The sequence below is a fragment of the Melospiza georgiana genome, chromosome 16 (genome assembly GCF_028018845.1).
Source record: "Melospiza georgiana isolate bMelGeo1 chromosome 16, bMelGeo1.pri, whole genome shotgun sequence".
NCBI lineage: Eukaryota > Metazoa > Chordata > Aves > Passeriformes > Passerellidae > Melospiza > Melospiza georgiana.
In genome coordinates, this window is record NC_080445.1 from 5,149,038 (window position 1) to 5,173,248 (window position 24,211).

At 54.8% G+C, this 24,211-nt stretch overlaps 2 protein-coding genes across 7 annotated transcripts in view; one reads left to right on the plus strand and one right to left on the minus strand.

Annotated features, from left to right (window-relative positions):
* Nucleotides 1-14,530, minus strand: MAFK (MAF bZIP transcription factor K). 4 transcript variants are annotated; one of them, XM_058035363.1, is made up of 3 exons: nucleotides 14,512-14,530; nucleotides 6,034-6,113; nucleotides 1-4,873 (listed from the first exon to the last, which is right to left on the minus strand). In XM_058035363.1, exons 2-3 carry the CDS (start codon nucleotides 6,067-6,069, stop codon nucleotides 4,439-4,441), a joined length of 471 nt encoding a protein of 156 aa, XP_057891346.1. In that variant the 5' UTR covers nucleotides 6,070-6,113; nucleotides 14,512-14,530; the 3' UTR covers nucleotides 1-4,438. The 4 variants fall into 4 exon arrangements, with proteins under 4 accessions (XP_057891346.1, XP_057891343.1, XP_057891345.1 ...); XM_058035360.1 differs by lacking the exon at nucleotides 14,512-14,530 and adding an exon at nucleotides 14,091-14,145; XM_058035362.1 differs by lacking the exon at nucleotides 14,512-14,530 and adding an exon at nucleotides 10,215-10,285.
* Nucleotides 12,383-24,211, plus strand: part of LOC131090177 (lysosomal alpha-glucosidase-like) — a 16,831-nt gene continuing 5,002 nt past the window's right edge. The window contains exons 1-9 of one of the 3 annotated variants that reach the window (XM_058035358.1): nucleotides 12,383-12,458; nucleotides 18,609-19,137; nucleotides 19,332-19,477; nucleotides 20,408-20,573; nucleotides 21,037-21,133; nucleotides 22,110-22,229; nucleotides 22,492-22,610; nucleotides 23,193-23,324; nucleotides 24,085-24,195. In XM_058035358.1, the coding sequence (XP_057891341.1) occupies nucleotides 18,616-19,137; nucleotides 19,332-19,477; nucleotides 20,408-20,573; nucleotides 21,037-21,133; nucleotides 22,110-22,229; nucleotides 22,492-22,610; nucleotides 23,193-23,324; nucleotides 24,085-24,195 (1,413 nt within the window). In that variant the 5' untranslated portion in view covers nucleotides 12,383-12,458; nucleotides 18,609-18,615. Of the gene's footprint in view, nucleotides 12,459-17,330; nucleotides 17,417-18,605; nucleotides 19,138-19,331; nucleotides 19,478-20,407; nucleotides 20,574-21,036; nucleotides 21,134-22,109; nucleotides 22,230-22,491; nucleotides 22,611-23,192; nucleotides 23,325-24,084; nucleotides 24,196-24,211 lie in introns of those variants that run through there. The other 2 variants (XM_058035357.1, XM_058035356.1) reach the window with 2 other exon arrangements.

Here is a 24,211-nt window from a genome sequence, read left to right on the forward strand (position 1 = left end):
TCTGAAACCAGAAAATGCTTTATTGGAAAGGTACAAAAAAACCAGTCACTGCAGCTAAATTTACAGCAATAAATTACGTTGTGGCTGTCAAGAGAAGTAATGGACACATACACAGGGCTATTCGCCTTACAAACAGGAATCCACATTGCTTGGTATATCAATAATTTATTTTATAATAAAAAAGCAGCACAAAAATAAATATTGAAATGAAATTACTGAGTAACCACAGAGGATAGAATGAGCTGGTGATAAAAAACAACTTAAAACAGAAGACTTCTATCATTAAAAAAATGAAAGCAAGTATCCACCATCTACGGAAACACCCCAGCAGACTGAAATACAGACGAAGGAAAACAAATCCACATTACAAAAGTTTTTCGGTTTTGTTTCTTTTTTTTTTTTACCTTTTTTTTTTCTTCTTTTTTTCCTTTTTTTTTTTTTTTAAATAAAAACAATCATGACAATGAAGTTTAAATGATTCGAGAGAGAAAAAACTGCCACCTTCTCCTCCTCCCCGGGTCTGAGCCATCCCATGGCACAGCTCACATCCGCCCCAGCCCAGTGCCAGCGCCTCGTCCCTCCCGCCGTCCCGGAGCTGCCCTGGCACCCAGGTCTCTGCACTTTGTGGTCTCCTCCTGGCAGATGTAGAGCTGGGCAGGAGCAGAAACGCTGCCTTGTTTCAAAGGGATCTGGAGCTGCCCTGGAGGGAAAGGTTCCCCACTCCCAACAGAGAGCACAGCAAACACGTCTACGAGAACCGAGGAGTCCCTTCCCGACGCCTTCGTCTCCTCCTGCCTCCCACCCAGCCTCGCTTCCCGCGTCACACTGCGGATGGGGAGCAACCAAAGAAAGGCCAGGCCCAGGGGAGAGGATCCCAGCACCCAAAAATCAGAGCCCCCCCCGAGCTCCTCCTCAGCAGGGTCGGGGGGACAAACTAAGAGGGGCAGGGAAGGGAGCCATCCAAAGTACTGCAGCAGAGAAGCGCGGGAGGCGCGGCTGTGGGACACGTCCCACCATGCCACCAGCTCCCCAAACCGCGCTCGCCCTGGGTGTCAGGCTGGCAAGTGCAGGACGGAGAGAAAAAAAAAAAAACAAACAAAACAAAAACAAAACAAAACAAAACAAAAAATTAAAACACAACAGAAACAAACCGAACCCCAGAGGAATGCAACGCGACAACCCCAAGCTGGAGGGCCCTCCAGGGAGGAGGGTGGAGGAGCTGGGTCTCCAACGCCATCAACAGCTTTCGGGTCATTCCTCCCTCCACGTTACCTTGCAATTCTGATCCCTCTGTGGAAGTTTAGCCAGGACATTTCATTCTCCTCCAGGTCACCACCCAGGGAGCCCTGGACTGGCAATTTCTTTTAATAAAGATTTACAGTATCAAACTTGGAAAAAAAATTATTTTTTTTCTTTTTTACGAAAAATCTGTACGATAAAATGTATATAATTATATATTTATATATATATTTCTCTCTCTTTAAATATTTCCACGTGGTCCTTATGGATATCCAATATGGATTACCTACCATGGCTATGGTATCAACAGCTTTAACAACACCCAGGCCTCTTGTTCTTTATCGAGTGACCAGAGATTTAAGTGCCTACCAGCACTAAACTAGCAATCACTTGGACAAGCCTTTGGCACCCTTCCAAGAACTGGAAAAAAAAGAAATACTTGGCCACAAGGGAAGTGCCACATAAAGATATGTTTCTCAACTCATTCCAACAGCAAGAAGACCCCAGGAACAAAGTTCAACCTCTGTCCCCTTCAGTGAGACAGGTCTGATTTCCCCGGAGGGGTGTCAAGGGCAGCCAGAGGGTGTTCCTATCTAGCCAGGAATGTTATGGAGCTCTGGAGCTGTTTTAAAGACTGGAAGCATTTGGGCATTTTCAAGTCAACTGGCCTTTTTCAATAAAGTTTTCATTTAAAGCCCCAACAGTGCCAGGAGTCTCCATTTTGCCTGTTTTTGGAGGCACCTGTAAGGTCTGGGAAAGTGTCCAATGTCTGTGAGCTGGAGAACATGAGAGGACCAGGAAATGACCGTAACATCTTTCTCTTCCTCAGCTTCTGCTGTGGGAGTCAATAACTGGTACTGATACACAGGACATCGATCTGCCTGTTTGGAGATAGGGAGGGAATGGAGGAGAAATGAGGTAACACTAAGTGCCATCCAAACTCTACGTGTGTTGGAAAATCACACGAAGGAAACTCCCTGCTCCCCTCCAAAAGGTGTGGATCTGGCAGGGGGAACGAGCCTGCAGGAAGCATTTCACTGACACCCTTTCTGGCTCAGTAAAGTCACGGATGTCGATGCTGGGGACTGAACGAGAACCAAGTCTGAGGTTTCTCTTTTCATTAACCTATTTCACAAAGGATCCTCCTGGGAAATCCAGAGACTCCGATGACAAGGTGAAAAAAAAAAAGAAAAAGCAAGCTAACAACTTCTTCCAAAGACAAGTAGGGCTTCACTAAATTTCTACCAACTTACTGCCATTCAAGGCAAGACAAAGCCTCAAACAACAAATTATACTGGGTGTCAGATGCCAGTTCACTGTCCTCTTTCCAACAATGGTAGCACTTGATTATTCTCTTTCAGTCCAAACCACTTATGAATTCTCCGTGATCTTTGTTCCAGAGCCCAAATTCTCTAAGCTCTTCTCCTCACCTCAAAACCTCAGCAATCTCATTCTTTTCTCACCTGCATGACAACAGGCATCGTCCATTCCATAAGTCTCTGACCTGCCCTACAAAACACAGTCCCTTCCCTTTCCTACTTCAAGAAGAAAAAAAAAACAACAACAAAACACACAAACACCAACATAGCTATTTTTTTTTTACAGTGACCTGGAAACATTCATTGTTTCATCACTGCTGCGTGACAGCAGAATCTCTCCTTTCAGCTTCCCAAATCCTGCCCACTGCCAAGCCAGAAATCCCTCTCCCAAACCACTGCTCAGAGCCAAACAAACGACTTCTCCATCCCAATTCTTCTGCCCCCTACACGCACATTGATTTTCCATCCTGCCCTCATTATAACTCACCCACTTGCAAGAGAAAGCATCAAGTTTCAGGGTCACATTCACACAGGTTGTCTGAACACTGAGGGTTGTTCACCGTACTCTTTGGATCCCAAATCCAGCATCTGATGTGCTATGGAGAGGGAAAGACTCTTCCAAGCTCCCATCTGACCTCCCCACAGCCCTTCTCTGATCACCAAGGACTGGTGAGCACAGCTCTCCAGCTAAGGATGCTCATTGCTAACATACCAGTGCTTTTGTCAAAAGAGGAGACTCTAAACTTCTCTCCTCCTGGCTGAATGCTATTGCCCTCTAGTTACACTTCAGTGCTTTAAAAACATCCTTCCAACATCCTCTGCACAAACCCCTCCTCGCAGTGCTGATCCCAGCAGAACTGTCCCACCTTCTCTCCCAGCCAATTCTGCCTCCACCAGTAATACATGCAGCATTTTTCCTCCTCATCTCCCCTTCTCCTCCTCACCACACTGCTCTTCACAGCATTGACTGTGCCTCCCTCCCTTCAGCTTCAGGTAACCCAGGAAAAAAAAAAAGCTGCTACTTCAAGACTGCGGATCATTTGGAAGAAATAAACTGCATAAATATACCCAATTCACAGGCACACCTTTGGGAAGGAGCTATCAGGAAACTTGGGCTTGGAATAAAGGAGGCTGCTATGTAGGTTTTTTTTTTACAGGCCACACAGGTAATGGGGCATATTAAAATATGTAAAATATATATTTTTCCATATTTTAACAGCATGGATTGAAAACAAAAGGTTATTCTTAATGGGTGTGGTCAGACCCAAGCATTTATCTCCATCATCCTCCCACTCCCATGCACTGTTAGCAGGATGAAATCAAACCCAAAAAGCCTATATTCCTGCCCTCATAATATCAGGTGGAAGTGGGGAAGGTAGGGGAGACCCTTCTTACAAGGAGTAGGAGGCCACTAAAGGAAACTCTTTTTCCCATACATTCATCTCACATGATGATTTCTACGGTCCATATGTTTCCTGGCTCTTGAGCATCATTCACGAAGACTCCGGAGGCTCCTCAGGTATCTTCTCCCAGCTGGAAAGCTGCCCACAGCTGAGAGGGGTTTGTGGAGGCAGAGGGAAGGAGGAAGCAGATCTTGCAATTTGTACTGCATACAGAGCTCAAATCCTGGACACGAGAGGTTGATGGAGCCACTGAGTCCAGACAGAAGCAGCCAGTTAAGTTCCCTTTGTAGGAACCCTTTGGGTTTGTTTGTTTTTCTCTTTTCTTTTTTTTTTTTTTTATATTCTTCTGTTTTTTTGCACTTTTGGAAGAGACTTCTTAAAATGCCAATTCTTGACGTGACCAAGGACTCCGGAACAATGCATAAGAGCCTTATCCCCTCCCCTCTGAAAGGCTGCTAGTTCCCCCCACCGAGGGCACTAGGAGGCTGCTGAAAAGGGCACAGAACTGGACGAGATTTCGGCTGATTTCACGATGGTGATGACACTGGTGGTGGCAACTTTGGTCGGGGTAATAGGCCCTCGCGCCACAGTACGAGCAAAGGTCTGGAGTGCTTCGTACTTGGAGCGCAAGGCATCCAGCTCTAGCTTCATGCTGCTGTTTTCTCTGGCCAGCTTCTCCACCTCTTGCTGCAGCTCAACCCGCTGCCTCTCGAGCTCCTCTTTCTGAGTCACACGCTTGATGCGGCAGCTGGCAGCGTAGCCCCGGTTCTTGAGCGTGCGCCTCCGCTGCTTCAGACGGATGACCTCCTCTTTGGTGAGACCCCTCAGGTGCTGGTTCAGCTCCCGTACGGACATTGACACGAGTTCATCATCACTCAGCACTGGGGCATTCTCTCCTGACTCCTCCTTTACCTGCAAATACCAACAGCACAGGGGTAGCAGCAAGGCGACGAGAGCGGATGGTCTGGGCAGCAGAAGGAGAAAGGGCCACCCCAACATGACATCCCTACCTGGGAAATACTCCTGATGGGCTGTGGAGAGCACAAACTCCACTAAAACATCTGGGTTGAACATGGCAGAGATCTGAGCACTGCAGCTGTGTGGGTTTGGGTCACTCTCTTAGGTCACAGATCTTTACACACCCAATGTGAACACAACAGCAAAATTTTCAAGGGGATAAATGTAAAGTCAGCTGAAGCCTTTTTTTGTGAAGTCCTTTGTCAGGATCTGGAATTCATAATGAATGCTAAAGATGACACCTTATCCCAGCATTATGCTGGGACACCAGTGCAGCAGAATAGCTGCTTCTGTGCAGGGCTTAATTCAGCATTTTGTGGTTTTTCGTTGAAGATTGCTCATTTGAGTCGTGAACAAAACCAACCATGCTTGGCTTCAAGGACAGCCCGATTTGGTTTTGCTGGGGCACAGCATGTAGTAACTGAAGTTACATGAGAAAACCACCAAGGCCTTGCCCTTTCCTCAAGCACATTTGCCACCACCACTATTTTCAGAATCACAAAATTGTTTAGGCTGAAAAACACCTTCAATATCACTGAACACAGAACTTTTAGGACACCATCCTTTTGTCTTTTCAGAGACTGTAGGACATATGAAGAGCCAAAACACTAGAAAGAAATTTCAACCATGCATGAACAGCCCAGGCACAGACCACCACCAAGGTGTGTCTGAGGCATTTACTGTCTCATGGATCTAAGAGACATCAGCTGAAAAAGTCCCTTCCCCAGTGCCTCCCAGTCCTGAGAGTTAAAGTAGCTCATTGCCAAGACTCAGAGCACTGGTTTCAGGATGCTGCCAACACCTCCTGTAGTCAGAAGTCTCTTGGGAAGCTACTGGGATATGCCAGCCTCCTCACCATCCCAGAGACTTCAGGACTCTTTCTGGGTAATGTCAGTATTCTCCTACCCTAATCTTTCCTGTAGACAGTGGGAAATTGTACCAGCACCCATTTCTAAGAGTCTCTGGGAATGAAAAAGAACAGTCACGTACAAGCAGCACAGCTCTGTGACAGCCTCCCCAGCCACCCAGCACCACCCACTCAGCCTCTTCCCTACCTTTAATGCCTTGTTCGGTTTGGGATTAGTCGTCATAACCTGAGCACAGTCTTCCGGACAAAACTGCTCAGAAATTGCAACTGGAAAAACAAAACAAGGTTTCCAGGTTAATCACAGAGACAAGGGCAGGATAAAAAACGCCCAAAACACAGCCCAAGCCCCCAAATCAACCACCATTAAAAGAAATAAGCACACAGTTGTTTGAATCACCGGGATGGATTCAGATATCATTTACCCTATTCAGATAACAGCAAGAGAAATTTGTGTTGACAAGTGCATTGCTTTTTAACAGCCAGACCTCGTATTTTGCTGTTAACCACACTAAGATGCAGCAGAGAAGACAGGGCAGGGAGGAAAGAAGGACACCCACATTCATCTGTAAACAAGAGTCACACTCAGCATCACGCAGCACCTTGCCATGTGCCACCCCTTCCCAAGGGGAGGATGGAGCGTGGCCTCCGAGGCCCCGTCACTGGCTCACCTCCCTCTGGAGGCATCCCAGACGCTCCAAATGGCCTATTAGGGACTGAATTACGAGTTACCTCTGCTCATAAAAGGCACTGAAAAGCCACAAGACAACAACTCCCTTCATTCTCATTTTGATGATTATTAGCTCGGCTCCAAATTGAGCCAGCAACCCAGAGAGAAGCTGCCTGGTTTGTAACCTGCTTCCAGCGCTGTCCCCACCCAAAGGAGACGCCACCAGAAAACCCAAACAACAGAAACAAATCCCCCCCCCCCGACAACAAAGCCAGCAAGGAGTTCACCTCTCCCAACACACCAAGACTGTTGCTTCCCAATCCTCCAGCCCCAGACTGTGACAGCAGACCTGCTTGATGTTTCTAGTGACGTGGAGACATGTCCATCCACAGCCAGCCCGTCCCCTGCCATGACACTGCCCTTCACTCTCACCTTAGCCACGACTACACCCCTCCGACCAGCACCCTGCAGAAAATCCACCTGCCCACACCTCCACCAACCCCTTCACCCCGTGGTGCGATGGTACCTACCCCGGGAGAGGCACAGGCAGCCGTGCCACCATCACAGCCTCCGCTAAGGCTCCCCAGAGGGGAGGGGTGAGGCAGGTGCCCCCGAGACAGGGCGGCTTCGAGGGCTGCGCACCCGCGGCACCGCAGAGCTCCTGTCTGGCGGGAGTCCTCTGCCTGCCCCCACCTTCTCCTGCCCAGCCCAAACCCTCCCCATTTCCACGTCTGCATCGTGTCACACATCCTAATCATTCATGAAAAATCCAGCCAAAGCATCCCAAGCATGATTCCCTTCTGATAGTTGCCATGGTGACCTTGGGAAAGTAGCCAACCCGGAGACAGTCGCCATGGAAACAGAGAAGCCCAAAAGCAATAATGACTTCAGGTCATGTCTGTGCAAAGACATCACGAGGTCGTCGGAGAGTAAACAAACTCATTCATATCTGCAAACAGGGGTGGCGGGATTTGGGGGGGTGCAAAGGTGGGGTGTGGGGACCAGTGGGAGCTGAGTGGGTGAAGGTGCTGGCTCAGCCCGTGCTGCTGTCACTTGCATTTTATCAGTCAAGGCACCTCATCATCACACGACTTACATAAAAATCAAGATGAAGAGCAGGAGGGGGAAAAAAAAATAATCCTGTAATTGCAGAGCTGCAAGATACTATCCCAGATATTAGGGAGTGTATTTAGGCGCCTCCTCTATTTTTAAGCCTGAGACAGCACAGCTCTCCATGTCTGGAGGAGGGACAAGGACAGCCGCACAGCACACAAGCCAAGATGCTCCGTGATGAATGGACCACTTACAGCAACTGGTGTGCGCTGCATTTTCTAGAGCATCAGCGAGTCCTTCCCTGCTCTCCTCCAGCACTGAGCCCCACCCCGGGCACACCTCCAGCCACAGCAGCCCCTTGTCTCGCCAGCACGGCAGGAATGGGCAGGGCACGGGGCAGGGGGGCGACTCCCAGCCCCCGACAGACGGAGATGCGCCCAACCTCTGCGTGCGCGCTCTCCAGAGCAGCATCTCCTGCGAGCACAGGCACCTCTCCAGCCCCCTTGCACCGTCCATCGCTTCCCCTCCACACCAGCATTCGCTGCCCACCCCTACCTCCCGGCCGGAGCCGCAGACGTAGGCACTGGCAGGCGGGGAGGAGGGAAGGAGAAAGCTCCTTGTGTTGGCCAGGAGGTCTCTGAGGAGCTGAGGAGCGCAGAGGCGCTGCCAGTGCGGAGAGGAAAGGGCCGGCAGCCCCCTCCCTGCAGAGGCGCAGCCGGGCCGCAGGCAGTTGGTGCCATAGTTATGCAGTGAGTCACCAGCTGTTTACAGAGTTTGAGCGCTCACATTCCCACAGCATCAGAAACTCTTCCTTCCCTCGGCGGCATCCCCCCCTCCCGCGCCGCCCCCGTCCCTACAAGGGAAGGGGCGCACCGGCCGCTGGCCGCGCTGCGAGCGCCGGAAAAGGAAAGGCAGAAAGGAGGGGGAGGCCAGCGAGAGCCCCGTCACACCCACCGAGCGCACAAAAAGCCTTTTGATCCTCACCCAGCGCGTCTTCAAAGCGTTTCGTGCGCCAGCCGATGGAAAAACTGAACGCGGCCGCTTGGCCGCGCGGAGATGGAAAGAAATGTAAAGTACCATGGAAAACAAGAGGCGAGGGGTGAGGTTGCCTCCAGTGAGGGTCAGCGTGAGGGCTCACCTGCCACCCTGAGCAATGCTCCAGCTCTGAGTGATGAAACCCTGCTGGTCACCTGTTGCTCCATGTCACCAAAGCAACAGCTCCTTACCCTGCACATTCCTCAGAGGACAGCACGGGCGCTTGGCTCGGAGTCTGCTGCTGCACACCTGTCTCCCCCCCACACCAAAACACCCTGGATGGGCCAGCATCCCTCGGACATAGGCTGGGATCCACCCTACTGCACCAGGGGCCATGGCCAGAGCTGCTGCTGACACAGACTAACGAGGAGGTTCAAGGCACCATCAGGAATTGTGATGCCATACCCTCTTAAAACAAGGGTGGGAGACTGTGGGCTGGCCTGACCCAAAGGGCAAGATTTCACAGAGCAAGTAGAAACACTCAAACAGGCTCAAGTCAGATATGAGTGCAAGGGTGAGTCTTATCTCTGCACTAGGTGAAGGCACAGGTGTGGTCTGGGCTCCGCTCGAAACCGATACAGCAGCACTCGCAATCCTCACCAGCCGTCCTCCAGGGCCTTGGGCCTCATCTCATCTACCAAATCCTTCCCATCAGGATTATTTGGGACTATTCAGCTACCAGCAAGAAGACACTAAAAATCAGCATGTCATCTCCCTTACATTTGTTACTTACAAAGCAAAACCCCGCAATGAAATCATAAACCACTCTGCAAACAAGTCATACCCAGCAGCGTTCCCTAAACATGCTGCACAGGGGTCTTCTGGGACCCTGCCTGCGATTTGATTATTAGAACCCTTTTAGTCTTTACCCTACTCCTGCCCTTCTTTCCTTAATTGCATTTGCTGCATCACATCTAAAATTAGGAGCTCAGCTTTTTGGAACAAGGACCGCGCCACATCCCTGCTCTGTAAGCAGTACGACACATTCCGAATGCCACATCAATAAAGCAGCAAGTAGTATTACACCAACTGTGAGGGGGAAAAAGCTTTTCCAGAGCTGCTCCACGCTCGTATTTACAGCAAGTGTTTTGACTGTGGGTTACATAAAGAGCCCTTGTAATTCTGCAATAAAGTTACCCATTGACAGCCTTGCCAACGCCCTCTCCCTCTCTCAGACAGCTCCTGTGCCTCCTGCAGCATCCTCCCAAAAACCTGGAAGTCTCCAGCTGACATCCCAAGTCTGACAGTCTCAGCTTCGAGCATCTAGAGATCTCAGTTCCTTTGCTTTGAAAGGGAAAGGCAGCAGAAAGCCTGACTCAGGCAGAGGTAGGACAGAGCTTTCCACACAAGGCTTGCAATTAAGAAAGAAAACATGCCAGAGTGAGATTTCAGACTTTCCACGCTACAGGGCTTTCCAAACGCATTACACATTAAGGAATTACTATAAAATCACTGCCGACACCCGACAACTGCAGATGAACTTGAATTTTAAAACTCTTTCTACACCGAAAGACAACCCCGGCCACAACACGAGTGCCTGGCAGACAGCCCTGCTGGTGTTTAGCTTCCATGTTCACACACACAGAGCAAACTGAAAACATGCAAAGCCTCACCTTCCGCCAGGCCAGCGACGGCTTCCCGAGGGCAGAAAAACAGCGCAAGGTTCAAGCAGTGGCAGGGATCTCTGCCATCACGTCTCAATTCGGCACCGACAGCTACGCAGGGAACACTCTACTCATTCCCAAACGCAGCCATTTAAATCCTAGGCAGCTGTTTAAATTTCTCGTTTATCCTCAAGTTGTTCCCAGCTCCAGAGCGCCAGCCAAACGGATGTGCCTACCCCGGGTAACATCTGAGCTGACAGGTGAAGGCAACTACAGATGCTTAAATCCTCATCGCCGTGCCTCTGCCGCTCGCAGGCACGACACGGATTTCCAGCACATTGCAGCATGGTAGGCAGAGCACCATCCCTCTCCCCATCACTCAAAAAGCCATTCTCCTGCTCTGACAACCTTCACACATCCTGTAAGGCAGACTGACGCTTGTCACTCATTTGTAATGAGAGCGGGGAGGGACGGGCTGGTGGTGTGAATCAGAGAGTAGAGAAGCATATGCGAGGCAATATATTTGACATGAAGAGAGAGAAGACACAAGGAGGGGGTGAGTCACTGTTTACTGTTCTAGAGGAGCTCCACGCAGCCCTCGCCCAGCTGGCCAGCTTTCCATTTCCCTTATGGATCGGAACCAGCATCCAGCAGCAAAGGGGAGATTCAGGAACCTTCAGAGCACATTTGAGAGCTGCCAGGACAGAGCTCTCTGAGGCGCTCTCCGGGGAAGCCTGGACATGGATCAGACAGTCTTCAGTGCTTTGGTAAACAACCTAGTCAGAAGCTGCAAAGAGCCTGTGGTTAGGGAGCAGGGATACAGAGCACCAGGCGGGCACGTCTGTGTGTCACCTCTGAAACTTCATGGAGGAGGAGACTGAAGGGGAAAGGTATGTGACAGCCAGCCCTGGTACTGACAAGCTTACAGCACTTTTTCCATCACGTGCTTGTAAAACGCGGTGACAGAGACATACTGGAATTACACCTCAGCATCACCAGCCCAGAGATGCAGCTCCCCAGCCGGACAAGCTGAGCCACCAAGCAACAAATAACTTGCAGATGCACAGCCAGACTCTGGGGCAGAACTGGGACTGGGATTCCTAACTTTGCTGCTCCTGACCCCAAGTGCCAGCCATCAAGTCAGAGACCTTCACTAACTTTAATAATGGAACATAGCACTGCTATTTGGCATCCTGCAATATTGCAAAGCAGTGGGATCCACTATGCAGCCTGTCCCTCAACTCAGGAGCACAGTGCCAGGGTAATTGCTCTCATTACTGCCTTCCCCCAGCCCTTGTGCTGATGGTCACAGAGCACTGCATCGCTTGTGCTTGCTTCATGCTTGGAAGAGTCTCTGCCCAAGTTTGAAGATAGCCTCAAACAATAGCTGAGACAGAAGTGGAAATTGCCTGTTCATCTCTACAGGGTGCTGAGCCTGAAACTTCCTGATAATTGAAAGTGCTAGCACCGCTCAAGTATTTCACAGCTGGATGTTTACAAAAATGATCAGCGAGCGAGCTTATCCCACAAACCCCGACTGCCGCAGGGGCCAGCGCTCCCAGCTGTCCTTTCTTCGCTTCCCAAACATCTCACACAGCTAGAGATTTTCAATACCAAGTCCTGCAGCACATTCCTTGCCATTAATCATCTTCCAATGCTGATGGAAATCAGAGGGTATCAAGCTGATCTGTATTTTTCCCTTTCAGGAGGCACACAGCAGTACTGAACTCCACGCCGCAACAGATTGCTGAGACGGGCGACGGCGCAGAAATGACATAAAACATGACAAAGCACGCTGTCCTTGACAGGCAAGCAGGGGGAAGAAAAAAATAAAAAAAAAACCAACAAATTTCTACCTCTGGTTCAGAAACAGTTGTGAAGCAAGGCAAGAAAGCTGGCGTAATATAGCCAGGAACACTGAAGAGGGCTCAAAGCCCTGTCAAGCTCAGAGCGTGCAGAAGCGGGCAGGGTGTCCTGATGGCCAGAGTCACCGTGTGCCCAACCTTGCGGCAAGTGCATGGAAACCCTGGGCAGCCGCAGGTCCGGCAGCCCGGCCGGGCGGGAGCAGAGTTAACTCCGGGGCCGCGCAGCCCTGCGTGCCATTGGGCAGCCGCGGCGTCCATCAGCCCGAGGAAGTGACTGAAGCCTTGGGGAAGGGCTCTCGGCAGGCAGCACCGCGGACACGCACGGAAGGAGAGGGGGTAAAGAGCGGAGGGACGCACGCTGCTCTCAGCAGTGAGAAAAAGCCACCAGGTAAACTCATTCGCTGCTAGAACCCCGACGGCAGCAGGCGCTGGGCTGGGGCGCTGGGCTGCGTCCGCCACAGGGCTCACAAAAACTGAAAGTGCAAGAAAAAGGCGTGCAGCTTTTCAGGGAAACACTTTGCTCTCTCACTGGCTCCCTCCACCTTCCGCAGTCCCAGCTCAGCTTTAGGCACGCTGGCAAAGGAGGGGGCGGCCAGGTGAAAGCGAAAATGGAGGCCTTTCCCTTTTCTGTAACAACTTTGCCCAAAGGGGGCTCGTTCCTAATTTGAGACCTCATGGCCTGCTTTCAGCAGAATCTGTAAAATAAATCCTCCACGGAGAAACCCACGAGGGAGGGGAGCGGGCTCTCAGCCCGAGGAAGAGGAGGAAGGAAACAGACCCTGACACTCTGTGAGAGTTTGGAGATCTCAGTTCCCGTCGCTCGTGGCCTGGATGTTTCCCCACCTTGCGCCGCTGCCGTCACGGGGAGGCTGAAGAGGTTCCCCCCACCCACCTCCTCAGTTCTGATTAAATCCCCGAACCGTCCCGCACCCACCAGACAGTCACGCGGCACTGCCCGCTCCCGGAATGTCACCGTCCCCTTTCCTCCCACGGCCGGCGCTGGGCGGCCGCCGAGCACCCCGCTTGCAGGGCGGCCCCATGCACACGCATCCCTCCCTCCCTCCCCACAGGCTCCGGGACCAGCCCGAACACAGCACGCACCTCTCCCTCTTTCCACCCGACCAGCAGCTGTGCTCAGCAGAGATAAGCCCCCCACCCGCCGCAGGCTGGCCCCCCAGCCCATCCGACGCGCCCGCCTGGCATTTCCCGGTGGCGGCGGCTGCTCCTGCCCGATAACGCGGGGCGGACAGCGGATCACGAAGCCGCCAGCACGCCCGGCCAGCGCCGCACGCCGCGGCCACGCTGCCCGGCCCCGGCTGCGCCCCGGCTCCCTCCGTACTACAAAAGCTGCTATTTTTAGTCGGCGGAGCGCGCGGCGTCACAACAGGTTTCCTCACATGTATTTTAAGAGCCATTCAAAGGCAGAGGCAGGCAGCGCGCTCATCCTCGAGGGGAAGAAAAATAACAACAAGAGACAGGGAAAGCATCACCCCGGCGAACACCCGAGGGACCCCCCCAGCCCCGTGTCCCCGAGGGTGCGGGGGCGCTGCCAGCCCCGTCCCACGGGGGTTCAGCGGTGCCGGCTCCGCGCCGCTGGTGCGAGGTGACAGGGAAGCTGTGACGGCGGGGCCCTCGCGCCTCCGCCCCGCGGGGGCTCCGGGGGCCGCTCGGCGGGGACGGGCGGCGCTGCCCGAGCCCCCTCCCGCTCCCGCCCGGCGGGGCCGCCGCCGCCCGCCCCGAGCCCCCCGCCGGGCCCCACGTGCGCGCCCGGCCCGGCCCGGTGCGAGGGGCGGCGGCACCACGTGCCCGGCGCGGTGGTGACTCAGCACTTTTACCTCCGCCGCCCCGCCCGCCCGCGCCCAACCGGAGCCGACCGGACCGAGCGGGAGCCGGGCCGGAGCCGGGCCGAGCCGCCCCTTCCCCCGCCATCGAGCGGCAACGCGCGGCCACCCCCCCTTGCCGGCTCCGACCCAGCCCCCCGCCCCCGCCCCCTCCGCGCCGCGCCCGGGCGGCTCCTCACCTGCGCGCCGGCGGGAGCGCCCCGTGGCGGGGGCGGCGGCGGGGGCGGCGGGGCAGCGGGGGCGGCGGCGGGGGCGCTGCGCGGCTCCCTCCTCCCTCCCTGCCAGCGAGTCCCGCGGACAACAACAAGCGCGGGGCGGCCGCCTCCCCCCCGCCGCGCCGCCGACCAACCAGCGCCCCCGCCGCTTCCGGCATGGCGCGTCACCGCGCGCGTCACCGCCCGGCCCGGCCCGCCCGCCGCGTCACCCCGGGACCGCCCGCGCCGTTCATTCATGGGCAAGGGCGCGGGACGGGCGGGGCGCCGCTGCTGCCGGCACGTAGTCGCCCCCTTCATCCCCGTCCCCATCCCTCCGTCGTCTCCATCTTCCTCCCCATCCTTGTTCTTATCCTGGTCCCCATCCCTCCTTCATCTCCATCCTCACCCTGGTCCAGATTCCTCTGTTATGCCCCCTTCATGCCCATCCTCATCCGCGTCTCCTCATCACCACGCCCCGTGCCCCCGCCCCGCCGCGGGGCTCACCCCTCTCCCGGCCAGCCGGATCAGTCCCGATGGCGGGGGCGCAGCGTGGCCGGGGGTTTTGCACGCTCACACACGGGTGCGTTTTATGGAATCATAGAATGGTTGGTTAGGGAGGGACCTTAAAGCTCATCGCGTTTCAACCGCCGTGCCATGGGCAGGGACACCTCCCACTAGACGAGGTTGTTTCAAACCCCATCTAAATTGGCCTTGAACGCCTCCAGGGATGTGGCATCCACAACTTTTCTGTGCAACCTGTGCCAGTGCCTCACCACCCTCATGGAAAAGATTTCTTCCTGACGTCTAAACTAAACCTGCTCTTTGTCAGTTTTAAACCATTACCCCTTGTCCTGCCACCACATGCTCCGGACAAAAGTTCCTCTTTAGCTTTCTTGCAGGCTCCCTTCAGACAAAGATAGCAATAAGATCTCCCTGAAGCCTTCTCTTGTTCAGGCTGAACAATCCAAATTCTCTCCTTTCCTCATAGGAGAGGTGTTCCATCCCCCTAATCAATTTGGTTGCCTCCTCTGGACTGTGTCTAACAGCTCCATGTCCTTCCTGTGCTGAGGACCCCGGAGCTGGACACAGCACTGCAGGTCAGGTCTCACAGAGCACAGCAGAGGGATAGAATCACTTCCCTTGACCTGCTGGCTCCTCTGCTTGTGGTGCAGCCTGGGACAAGGTTGGCTTTCTAGGCTGCAAGTGCTTTGTTGGCTCATATCCAGCCTCTCATCCACCAGCACCCCGAAATCCTTGGAAGGGCTGCCCTTGATCCTTTCATCCCCCAGTCTGGATTGATACCAGGAGTTGCCCTGACCCAGGGGCAAAACCAGCAGGGCAAATGATGGTGGAGAAACGTGTCCTGGGCATCCCAATGCGCTTGGGAGGACTCACTTTTTCCCTGGGCTTCTTGTGGTGGCCACTGACCAGCTTTGCCCTCCACTAGGTGTGGGCCAGCCTTTGGACTGCCTGTCCTGCCTGTGGACCTGTGGACTGCTTGTCCTGCAGCCCCCTGAGCATTGCAGCAAGACCAAATCCTGCCCAGGGCTGGACCCTGAGCCCAATCTTTGCACTTTCCTCGTGCAGTTGTGTGAGCTGCTAAACACAGCACCCTGACCCCAATGGTGTGAACGGCATTTTGGACCCTGGGGGAATCCAACAATCATGATAATCTATCAAAAAATGTAATAACACAGGCAATTGACTAAACCAAACTGTCTCCATCTCAGCTGGGCTTGTTGTGGTTTCTTTGTGTCCATAACAATGTTGGACACTCTGTGTCAGCCCCGTGCAGTTTGTGCTTTCCAGCCTTGGGGCCAAACACTGGAGCAACTCTAAGGGCCACAACTGAGGCTGTGAGTAAGATCCCATCCCTCCCTGCTCCCCTTGAACAACACAAGCTGCAAAACACAGGGAGCCTCATACCTGGCACAGCCCCATGGGTCTGGGCAGCCAGAGCAAGGTTTAGTGAATGCACCTCCCTGATGTTAAGAAATCCCTACTTATCATTGGAACTGAGCAAATGAGGTTGGCTAAAGCTCCCAGGTGATGGGTGGCACGAAGCTGCTGTCCAGTGTAGCTGCAGCAGCTTTGGCCTTCACCTCTCCCAGATTTGCAGGCACTGGTTGAAATCCTGTGCTGGGTGCTGGGACAGGGTGAGCTAGGGGCTGGAGGGCAGATTTCAGCCAAAACTGTGGTCTCCACTGATGCCTCTGAGGTTTGTCTCCAGATCTCCTTTCCATCCAGGAAGGTTCTAGTGGCTCAGAGAGCCTAGACAGGCAAGGAGAAGGGATGCTGGGTGTGGAGCCTTTGGGGCCACTGATGTCCTCAACACAGCCACCTGCTCCTCGTGCTCTCTCTGAGTGGTGATAACCAAGAGTGGTCAGAGCCATCCTAAATCATCCAGGGCTTATCCCTGAGACATCCTCGAGATGGTCCTCAAGGGCAGGAGGGATGGGCTGGCTGCATCCTGGACGGGGGTTTCACCCTCTGTGGTGACAGCCCCGCACATGGGGCTCACCAGAATTGAGGTATTTCCCCCCATGGGGTTTGACAGATCACATATAGCAGGAGGGGAGCGGCTTTGTCACCTGAAATTCTGTTTCTGGATGAATTGCCCTGTTCACAACAGGTTGCTTTTCATTTTCATTCCCTGGGGAAAGCACCTCTGCTCCAAAGGTCTGTTTTCATTCGCTGCTGAACTTTAGACAGCGGTGGCCTTCAATAGTAAACAAGGAGGAGCTTTCTAGTCCTTTGAAAAGAGGGAAAGCCTGTGCAGCACACACACTCGTTAAGCAAATGAAGAGGAGTGCATGGACCTCTGGTGAAAACTTGGATGGAGAAAGGTTCTGGGACGTGTGGGTTTTTGTGAGTCTGGCCCAAAACACACCCAGCATCACGATTCCCTGAAGCCACTCAGCAGAGATAAAGTACTCTCACCCTATACGGGGGCACAGAGGATTAGTCACCTAAACAGAGGTTTAGAACACCTAAACAGAGGTGTTCTTTCTTCGGGTTTTGACACCCTGCATGCATCAACTGTGGAAAAACCTAAAAAAACCCCGCTGCTCTCCCATACTCTAGACACAAATATTAAAAATAAAATTTAAAAACAGCACCCAAGGCGGAAGAGCGAGCGGAGGAGGGGCGTGCGGGGATGCGCTGCTACTAGAGAGGCGCGGTAGGAGCCGGCCGAGCTCGTCGGGTGTTTACGGCGGGGCCGGCGGAGCCGCAGCGCCGGGAGCGCTGCCCGTGCCCTGCCCGCTGCCCGTGCCCGCTGCCCACAGCCACAATGTCAAGAGGAGACCCGTGTATGTAAGCGCCGGCACGGCCGGAGCGGGGCCCGCAGGCGGGCAGGGGCGCCCGGGGATGCCGCGGCTCTGTGTCCCTCCCCGGGGCTGTGTGTCCCTCCCTGGCCGTGTGTCCCCCCGTCCGTGTGTCCCTGCGGCTGAGAGTCCCTCCGGCTGTTTGTCCCCCGGCTGTGTGTCCCCCGGCTGTTTGTCCCCCGGCTGTGTGTCCCCCGGCTGTTTGTCCCCCGGCTGTGTGTCCCCCCGGGGCGGGCAGAGGGCCCCGGGGCTCGGGAGCGGCCGCGCCGGGGGAAGCGGCGGGCGGGTGCGAAAGGCGGAGGCGCAGCCGCTCCGGGAGGTTCGCGGCCGGGTTGAGCCGTGGTGGTGGCCCGGGATGGGAGAGGGCTGGGGACTAAATGTGTTGATGGGGGATGGAGGCGTTTTCTGAGCCTGTGCAGGGAGTATGGTGAGGGGAGCAGGGTCTGAGTGAGAGTGAGATGGAGACAAGAAAGTTGTGTCTCTTTTTTTAAGGTGCTGAGATTGCTGCCTGCAAACTTAACTAGAGCATGGGGGTCTCCGTTGCTTAGAATCCGGGAGTTGTTTGCCTGAGAGGTTGTCAGGATCAGCATTTATCAGTAGAAAGCAAGGACTAATGGCATATTCCCAGCCATCCCTTGCTCAGCTCTCCTCGGGTCTAAAACCTCTGAGTCAGGGCTTTGGACGGTGATGACAGAGGATGCTCGGAGCAGAGGAATGCTCAGAGCAGAGAATGCTCCTCACCTCGGAGCTGTAGCACTCAGCATCACGGCTCTGTTCCCACAGGAAGAGCAAGCTCGGTTTTGCTTGCACTTTCCAGAAACACTGCAGCCCATTAATTCAGATCTCCTTGAGGGGCCACTCTGCCGCCTCCCAAAAGCAAATGGTGCTTTTACCTCTTCGCAGAGAGCAGCAGGCACACTTTCACCCTTGGGATTGGTGGACAGTCAGGTGTCAGTGTCTCCCCACACTTAGCAGGGTGAGGACCACCTGACCTTGGCCAAGCCTTCCTTTTGCTGTATTTGCCAGGTGCATCTTGGCTGAAGGCACAGCTGTGATGCTGCAGGGTGCTGAGGGAGCAGGCTCTGCCCAAACCACAGGCATCGGGAGAGGGGGAAGCTGTCCTTGAGGCCTGGGCGAACTCTCCCCCTCTGTCTCTTTCACCCCTTCCATCCAGCAGCAGGACAATGAAGTCGTACCAGAAGCTGACAGCAGCCCAGCCAGCAGCATGCCGGCTGGAAGAGGAGGGGGCAGCCCCGGTGCCCTCTGGCCACGGGAAGCTGGCCCCGTGGTGGGTGGGCAGTGGGCTGCTGGTGGCCGCTGTTCTGCTGAGCACCGTCACCGTCTGGGTGCTGCGGCAAGTGTCGGGGGGCTGGCTGGGACCCACGGCACCCCCAAAATGCCTGGTGGTCCCCGAGAGCCGTCGCTTTGACTGCTACCCGGAGCGGCGCGTGGTGGTGACCCAGGAGCTCTGCGAAAGCCGAGGCTGCTGCTTCATCCCGAGTCCCCCGCTGGCAGAGGGCAAACAGGGGGTGCCCTGGTGCTTCTATCCCCCTGACTTCCCCAGCTACACCCTGGAGAGCCTCAACCAGACAGCGCTGGGCATGGTGGGGCTGCTGGTGCGGAGGGAGAAGGCCTATTACCCCCGGGACATCCAGAAGCTGAGGCTGGATGTGGAATTTGAGACGGACACACGGCTGCACATCAAGGTGAGCTTCCTGCTGGCTGCCCTCAAGGGCCTGTGACTGTGCACCTGACCTGCCATCCTGTAGGGGACCATCCCTTGCTTGGATCAAGTCTGGAATCAATGCTCCAGGCATGGCTGTGTGGGGCCAGTGAGCATCTCCAGCACTTTACCCTCTCGCTTTGCTGGTCTTTAAAGCCCTTTTTCTCCCTTTTGCAGATAACAGATGCAGCCAACCCACGCTATGAGGTGCCCCTTGATGTTCCCCGGGTGATGAAGAGAGCAGAAAACCCCATCTATAGTCTGAACTTCTCCTGGAACCCCTTTGGGGTGGTGCTGCAGCGCAAGGCAACAGGGACAGTGCTGTAAGAACCCACCTCATGCTCACGCTGTGCCAGTGGAGAGAAGCTTTTCCCATCCTAGGCAGGATCCACCATGCTTCCCCGAGGTTTTCCATTAGGAAAGCCCATGCTGTGAGATCTCCAAACTCTTTGTCTTGTATCTTTTGAGCGGTGCTGACATGGGGATGTGACAGCAGGTGGCTTCCTGGCCTCAGGGGCTGGCCATGTGCTTGTCTTGGCCATGGCAGACCTGTGTGGGATCAGCATCTCTGCAAAAACTTCCCAGTGCTCTGATTCCTCCCAGGGTGCTACAGAAGCCAAACATTGTGTAGATCCCAGCACATCACCAATAAATGATCTGGTGGCTCAGGAAAAATGTCAGAGAAGAGTTGTGGCTTTGCCCTCTCCCTGCTTTTGGGTTTCCCTGGCTGTCCAAACTATAGGTACACCCACAGCTCCAGGCTTTTTGTGGAAAAGGACTGTGGGTGACTTTGCTGTACATATTCTGTCACCTCCGCAGCTTTGCCCACACTCAGTTGGTGGTAAGCACCACCAGCTGGACAATGTCTGGTCAGGGTGTGTTTTGGGATCCCATCCTTTCCTCCTCTTTCCCATTTGCTGGTGGCTGTGGTCCATTCTGTGCTTGGGAGCTGTTTATCAGTGACAGAAGGCTGAGAAACCCCATGGCCATATCACCTCAGTGGTTAAAATTAACCTGGGTGGAAACTTCTGGTGTCAAAGGGAAGGCTGTGCTGTGCTGGCTTGGGCTGTGCCTTGTGTCCAGCCAGACCTGAATTTGCTCCTGGGCTGCTGGATGCAGGGTGGGTTGTGCTGTTAGACTGCCCCTTGAGATGCTTTGAGAGGGAAGAGATCAATTATTGATGAGCAAATGGATCCTAATGTATCCCAGAACCCCCTCCTGACCCTCTCTCTTTCTTGGTGTCACCCTGGCAGGCTAAACACCACCGTGGCCCCCTTGATCTTTGCTGACCAGTTTCTCCAGATATCCACATCACTGCCATCCAGGTTCCTCTATGGGCTGGGGGAGCACCGTGACAGCCTCCTGCACAGCCTGGACTGGAACACCCTCACGCTGTGGGCCCGCGACGTTTCTCCCACGGTACATCTGCCCTGTCCCCGAGGGGTGCAGGGGCTGAGGGCAGGAGTGCCACTCTGCTGAGCCTGGGAAAGCGTGACAGGGGTGGGCAGCAGCACTGGGAGAGGCTGATGAGCAGGTATGTGCCAGGGAGGATTTCAGAGCAATTGCAAAATGCTCTTGGCACTCCAAGGGCGCTGGGTGTTTCCGCTCCACCCTGCTCCTCGTGCAATGTGTTGTGGTGAGGCAGGAGGCTTCCCCCTCACCCAGCCCAGCTCAGTAGCAGCCCCTGAGCTGGAGGAAGAAGCAGCCTCCCACGGCCTTAAGCTCCAAACCTATCCTCATTCCTTGCCTTATGCTCCAGAGGAGTGACCGATGCCTGGTGAGGTGGTGGCAGCATATACAGCTCAGGGTCATTTATTCCCTTTCAGTGACATGGGCCTCTCCTGCTTTGCCCTCTTGTCTTACTGGGCACCTTTCCTTGCAGGAATCATTCAACCTGTATGGTGCCCACCCCTTCTACCTGCTGATGGAGGAGGGTGGAAACGCTCACGGTGTTTTCCTGCTCAACAGCAACGCCATGGGTAGGTGTCCAGGGGACCCCAGGCCAGCTTGTCCATGGCGGAGGAGTGGCAGATTGGGACAGATGGGAGCTGCTGGAGTGGGCAGTTTGGGACCTCGGGGTGAGGGGAAGGCATGAAAAGGAAAGGTGTGGTTTGATGGCTCCGTTATTGAGAGCAGCCATCTGTTTCCTGGCTACGGCGAGGCTCTTTAGCAACTGCCGAGCAGTTTAACCACACGCCTAGCTGCCATCAGCAAGGCAGGTCCCCTGCATGCAGCTCCATGCCCATTGCCCTGCTCCAGCACTGGGCACGGCTGGGGCACTGCCATCTGTCACCCTCACTGTTCCCAGCTGTGCTGCCAGCTGTGGCCATGGGATCTGCCCCTGTGTGCCAGCTGATAACACAGCAGCTCCTGCCCTGCCAGGGGCAGCACCAGGACCACCCGTCCCTCCCTGCAGCTGCCTCTTGCAGCCAGCTGGGGTGATGCTGCTCACCCCAGGGCTCTGGCAGCTCCAGCTGTGCTCTGCTCTGTGGCTGTGATGCTGCTGAGCAGGAGCTCCTGTGAGATGCAGCCACCTGAGCTGAGGTTAAAAGGCTGCTCCATGTGAGGAGCCCTTCCCAGGAAAGGCCTGGCTCCCACGTGCTTGCTTGTAAAAGCAGCCCTCAATTCACTTAGGAGGGGATTTCAGGGGAGGACATGAAGGAAAGCACTGCACTGAAGTGCTTAGTCTTGGTCCAGAAGCTGGCACAGATTTGAGATTAAAGAGCAGATTTTCAAGATAGCATAAACCCATGATCTCTCTGGGCTGTGATGATTTAAGCTTCCAGACACCCATTTAGCATCTGCTGAGTGTAAGACAGGGATTTCTGTGTTCCCCCCTGAGCGTTGCCTGTGGTGCTGCCTGGGCCCCATCATAGGGGCTAAAGTCTGGGGGCTGCTCCCCAGTTGTCACTGCCTTTTTCTCTTCTCTTTCCTTTTCTAACTTGCCATTCAAAGAGGTGGCTCTGCAGCCTGCTCCAGGCCTGACCTGGAGGACCATTGGAGGGGTGCTGGATTTTTACATCTTCCTGGGGCCCGATCCCAGCATGGTCATCCAACAGTACCAGCAGGTGATAGGTAAGTGCCCACACCCCAACACAGCTCTCTACAGGCATCTCCTTCATGCCCACATCCCTGTCTCACCCCAGCTTCACCACCATCCCCAACCCTCTCAGCTGGAGAGGGGTCAGCGTCCCCCAGCCATCCCATCCCCAGCCCTTCCAGCACACTGTGGTCAGTGGTCACCATTTATCCTCCCTCTCCCCTTACCTTCCCATCCTTTTGAGATGCTGCTGTCATCTTGGGAATCCCCATCCATGCTCCCACTGTCCCACTGCAGGGTTCCCAGCCATGCCCCCCATGTGGGCTCTTGGCTTCCACCTCTGCCGCTGGGGCTACGGATCCAGCAACGGGACCTGGCAGACTGTGAGAGCCATGAGAAACTACCAGATCCCCCAGGTAAGCCCAGCCTGTGGGGCAGGGAGTGCCCATCACCCATTCCTGCGCCCCATCACCCCTTCCTGAGCCCCATCACCCATTCCTGCGCCCCATCACCCATTCCTGAGCCCCATCACCCATTCCTGCGCCCCATCACCCCTTCCTGAGCCCCATCACCCATTCCTGAGTCCCATCACCCATTCCTGAGCCCCATCACCCCTTCCAGAGGCCCATCACCCATTCCAGAGTCCCCATCACCCATTCCTGCGCCCCATCACCCCTTCCTGAGCCCCATCACCCTTTCCTGAGCCCCATCACCCATTCCTGAGCCCCATCACCCATTCCTGAGCCCCATCACCCATTCCTGAGCCCCATCACCCATTCCAGAGTCCCATCACCCATTTCTGAGCCCCATCACCCATTCCTGAGCCCCATCACCCATTCCTGAGCCCCATCACCCATTCCAGAGCCCCATCACCCATTCCAGAGCCCCATCACCCATTCCTGCGCCCCATCACCCCTTCCTGAGCCCCATCACCCCTTCCTGAGCCCCATCACCCCTTCCTGAGCCCCATCACCCATTCCTGAGCCTCTTTCCTGCAGGATGGGCAGTGGAATGACATCGATTACATGGATGGCTACCGGGACTTCACCTTGGATTCCCAGAAGTTTTCCTCCCTGCCCTCCCTGGTGGAAGACCTCCACAAACATGGGCAGCACTACGTTATGATCTTGGTATTCCCCCTCCTCTCCCACTGTGCTGTCTTTGCTGCAGGGATGTCAGACATAAGGGCATAAGGGATGCTCCTGGTGCCAGCTGGTCGTTCCTGGCTCTGGGGATTTTTGTAGGAGGTCAATTCCCAGTTCTGGTCAGGCCCTGTAAACTGTGACTGGAAATCCCCCTAATGCAGGGACCTTGGAGACACAGCCAGGTTCTTGTGCTGTGCTCCTGTGGGTACAAGGATGGCCCTGACCCCTGGGAGAGAAGGAATGGAGGAACTGTGGGTCAGGCAGCTATCCTTGTGGGTTCTCAGCTCAGGTGCTCTCACATCCCCACAAGTGCTGGGACCTTGTGACCTGGCTGTGATGTGCCTTCTTCCCTCTGCAAGGAGTGGGGGCACGGGTTCTGCTTGCTGGAGGCAGTGGGGACCAGCAGGTCCTTGCAGGGGGAAGCTGGATTTCCTCCTCATTGAACTCTCTGTAGCAGCCCTGTCCATGACCTGACATTTCTTGCATAAGAACAAGAGTCCTTGTATTTGTCTCCCCCTCCCCAAAACACCATAACGGGTCCTGGGGACTTGCAGAAGTGGCATTTTAGAAAACATGCCTGGAAGTGTTGAACACAAGTTTCTCTTCCCCTTGGGGGGGAAACAGCCACCGTGTGTGGGCTCTGGCTGACCCTGCCTGGGTTCTCCTCTGTGAATCACACTGGTCTGGCCAGGGGAAGGAGCCATGGGCTGCCTGAAATGTCACTAACCCTCTGCTCCATCCCCAGGATCCTGGCATCAGCAGCACCAGCCCCAATGGCTCCTACTGGCCTTTTGATGAAGGCTTGAGACGGGGCTTGTTCCTCAACACCACCCAGGGGCAGCCACTCATCGGGCAGGTGAGGAGCTCTGGGG

Excerpts from the sequence above, each read along its gene's own strand:
- MAFK (XM_058035363.1), bottom strand. The coding sequence starts at position 6,069 with ATGACGACTAATCCCAAACCGAACAAGGCATTAAAG. Across the intron at positions 4,874-6,033 it reads AACCGAACAAGGCATTAAAG|GTAAAGGAGGAGTCAGGAGA; the intron begins GTAGGGAAGAGG and ends TGGTATTTGCAG.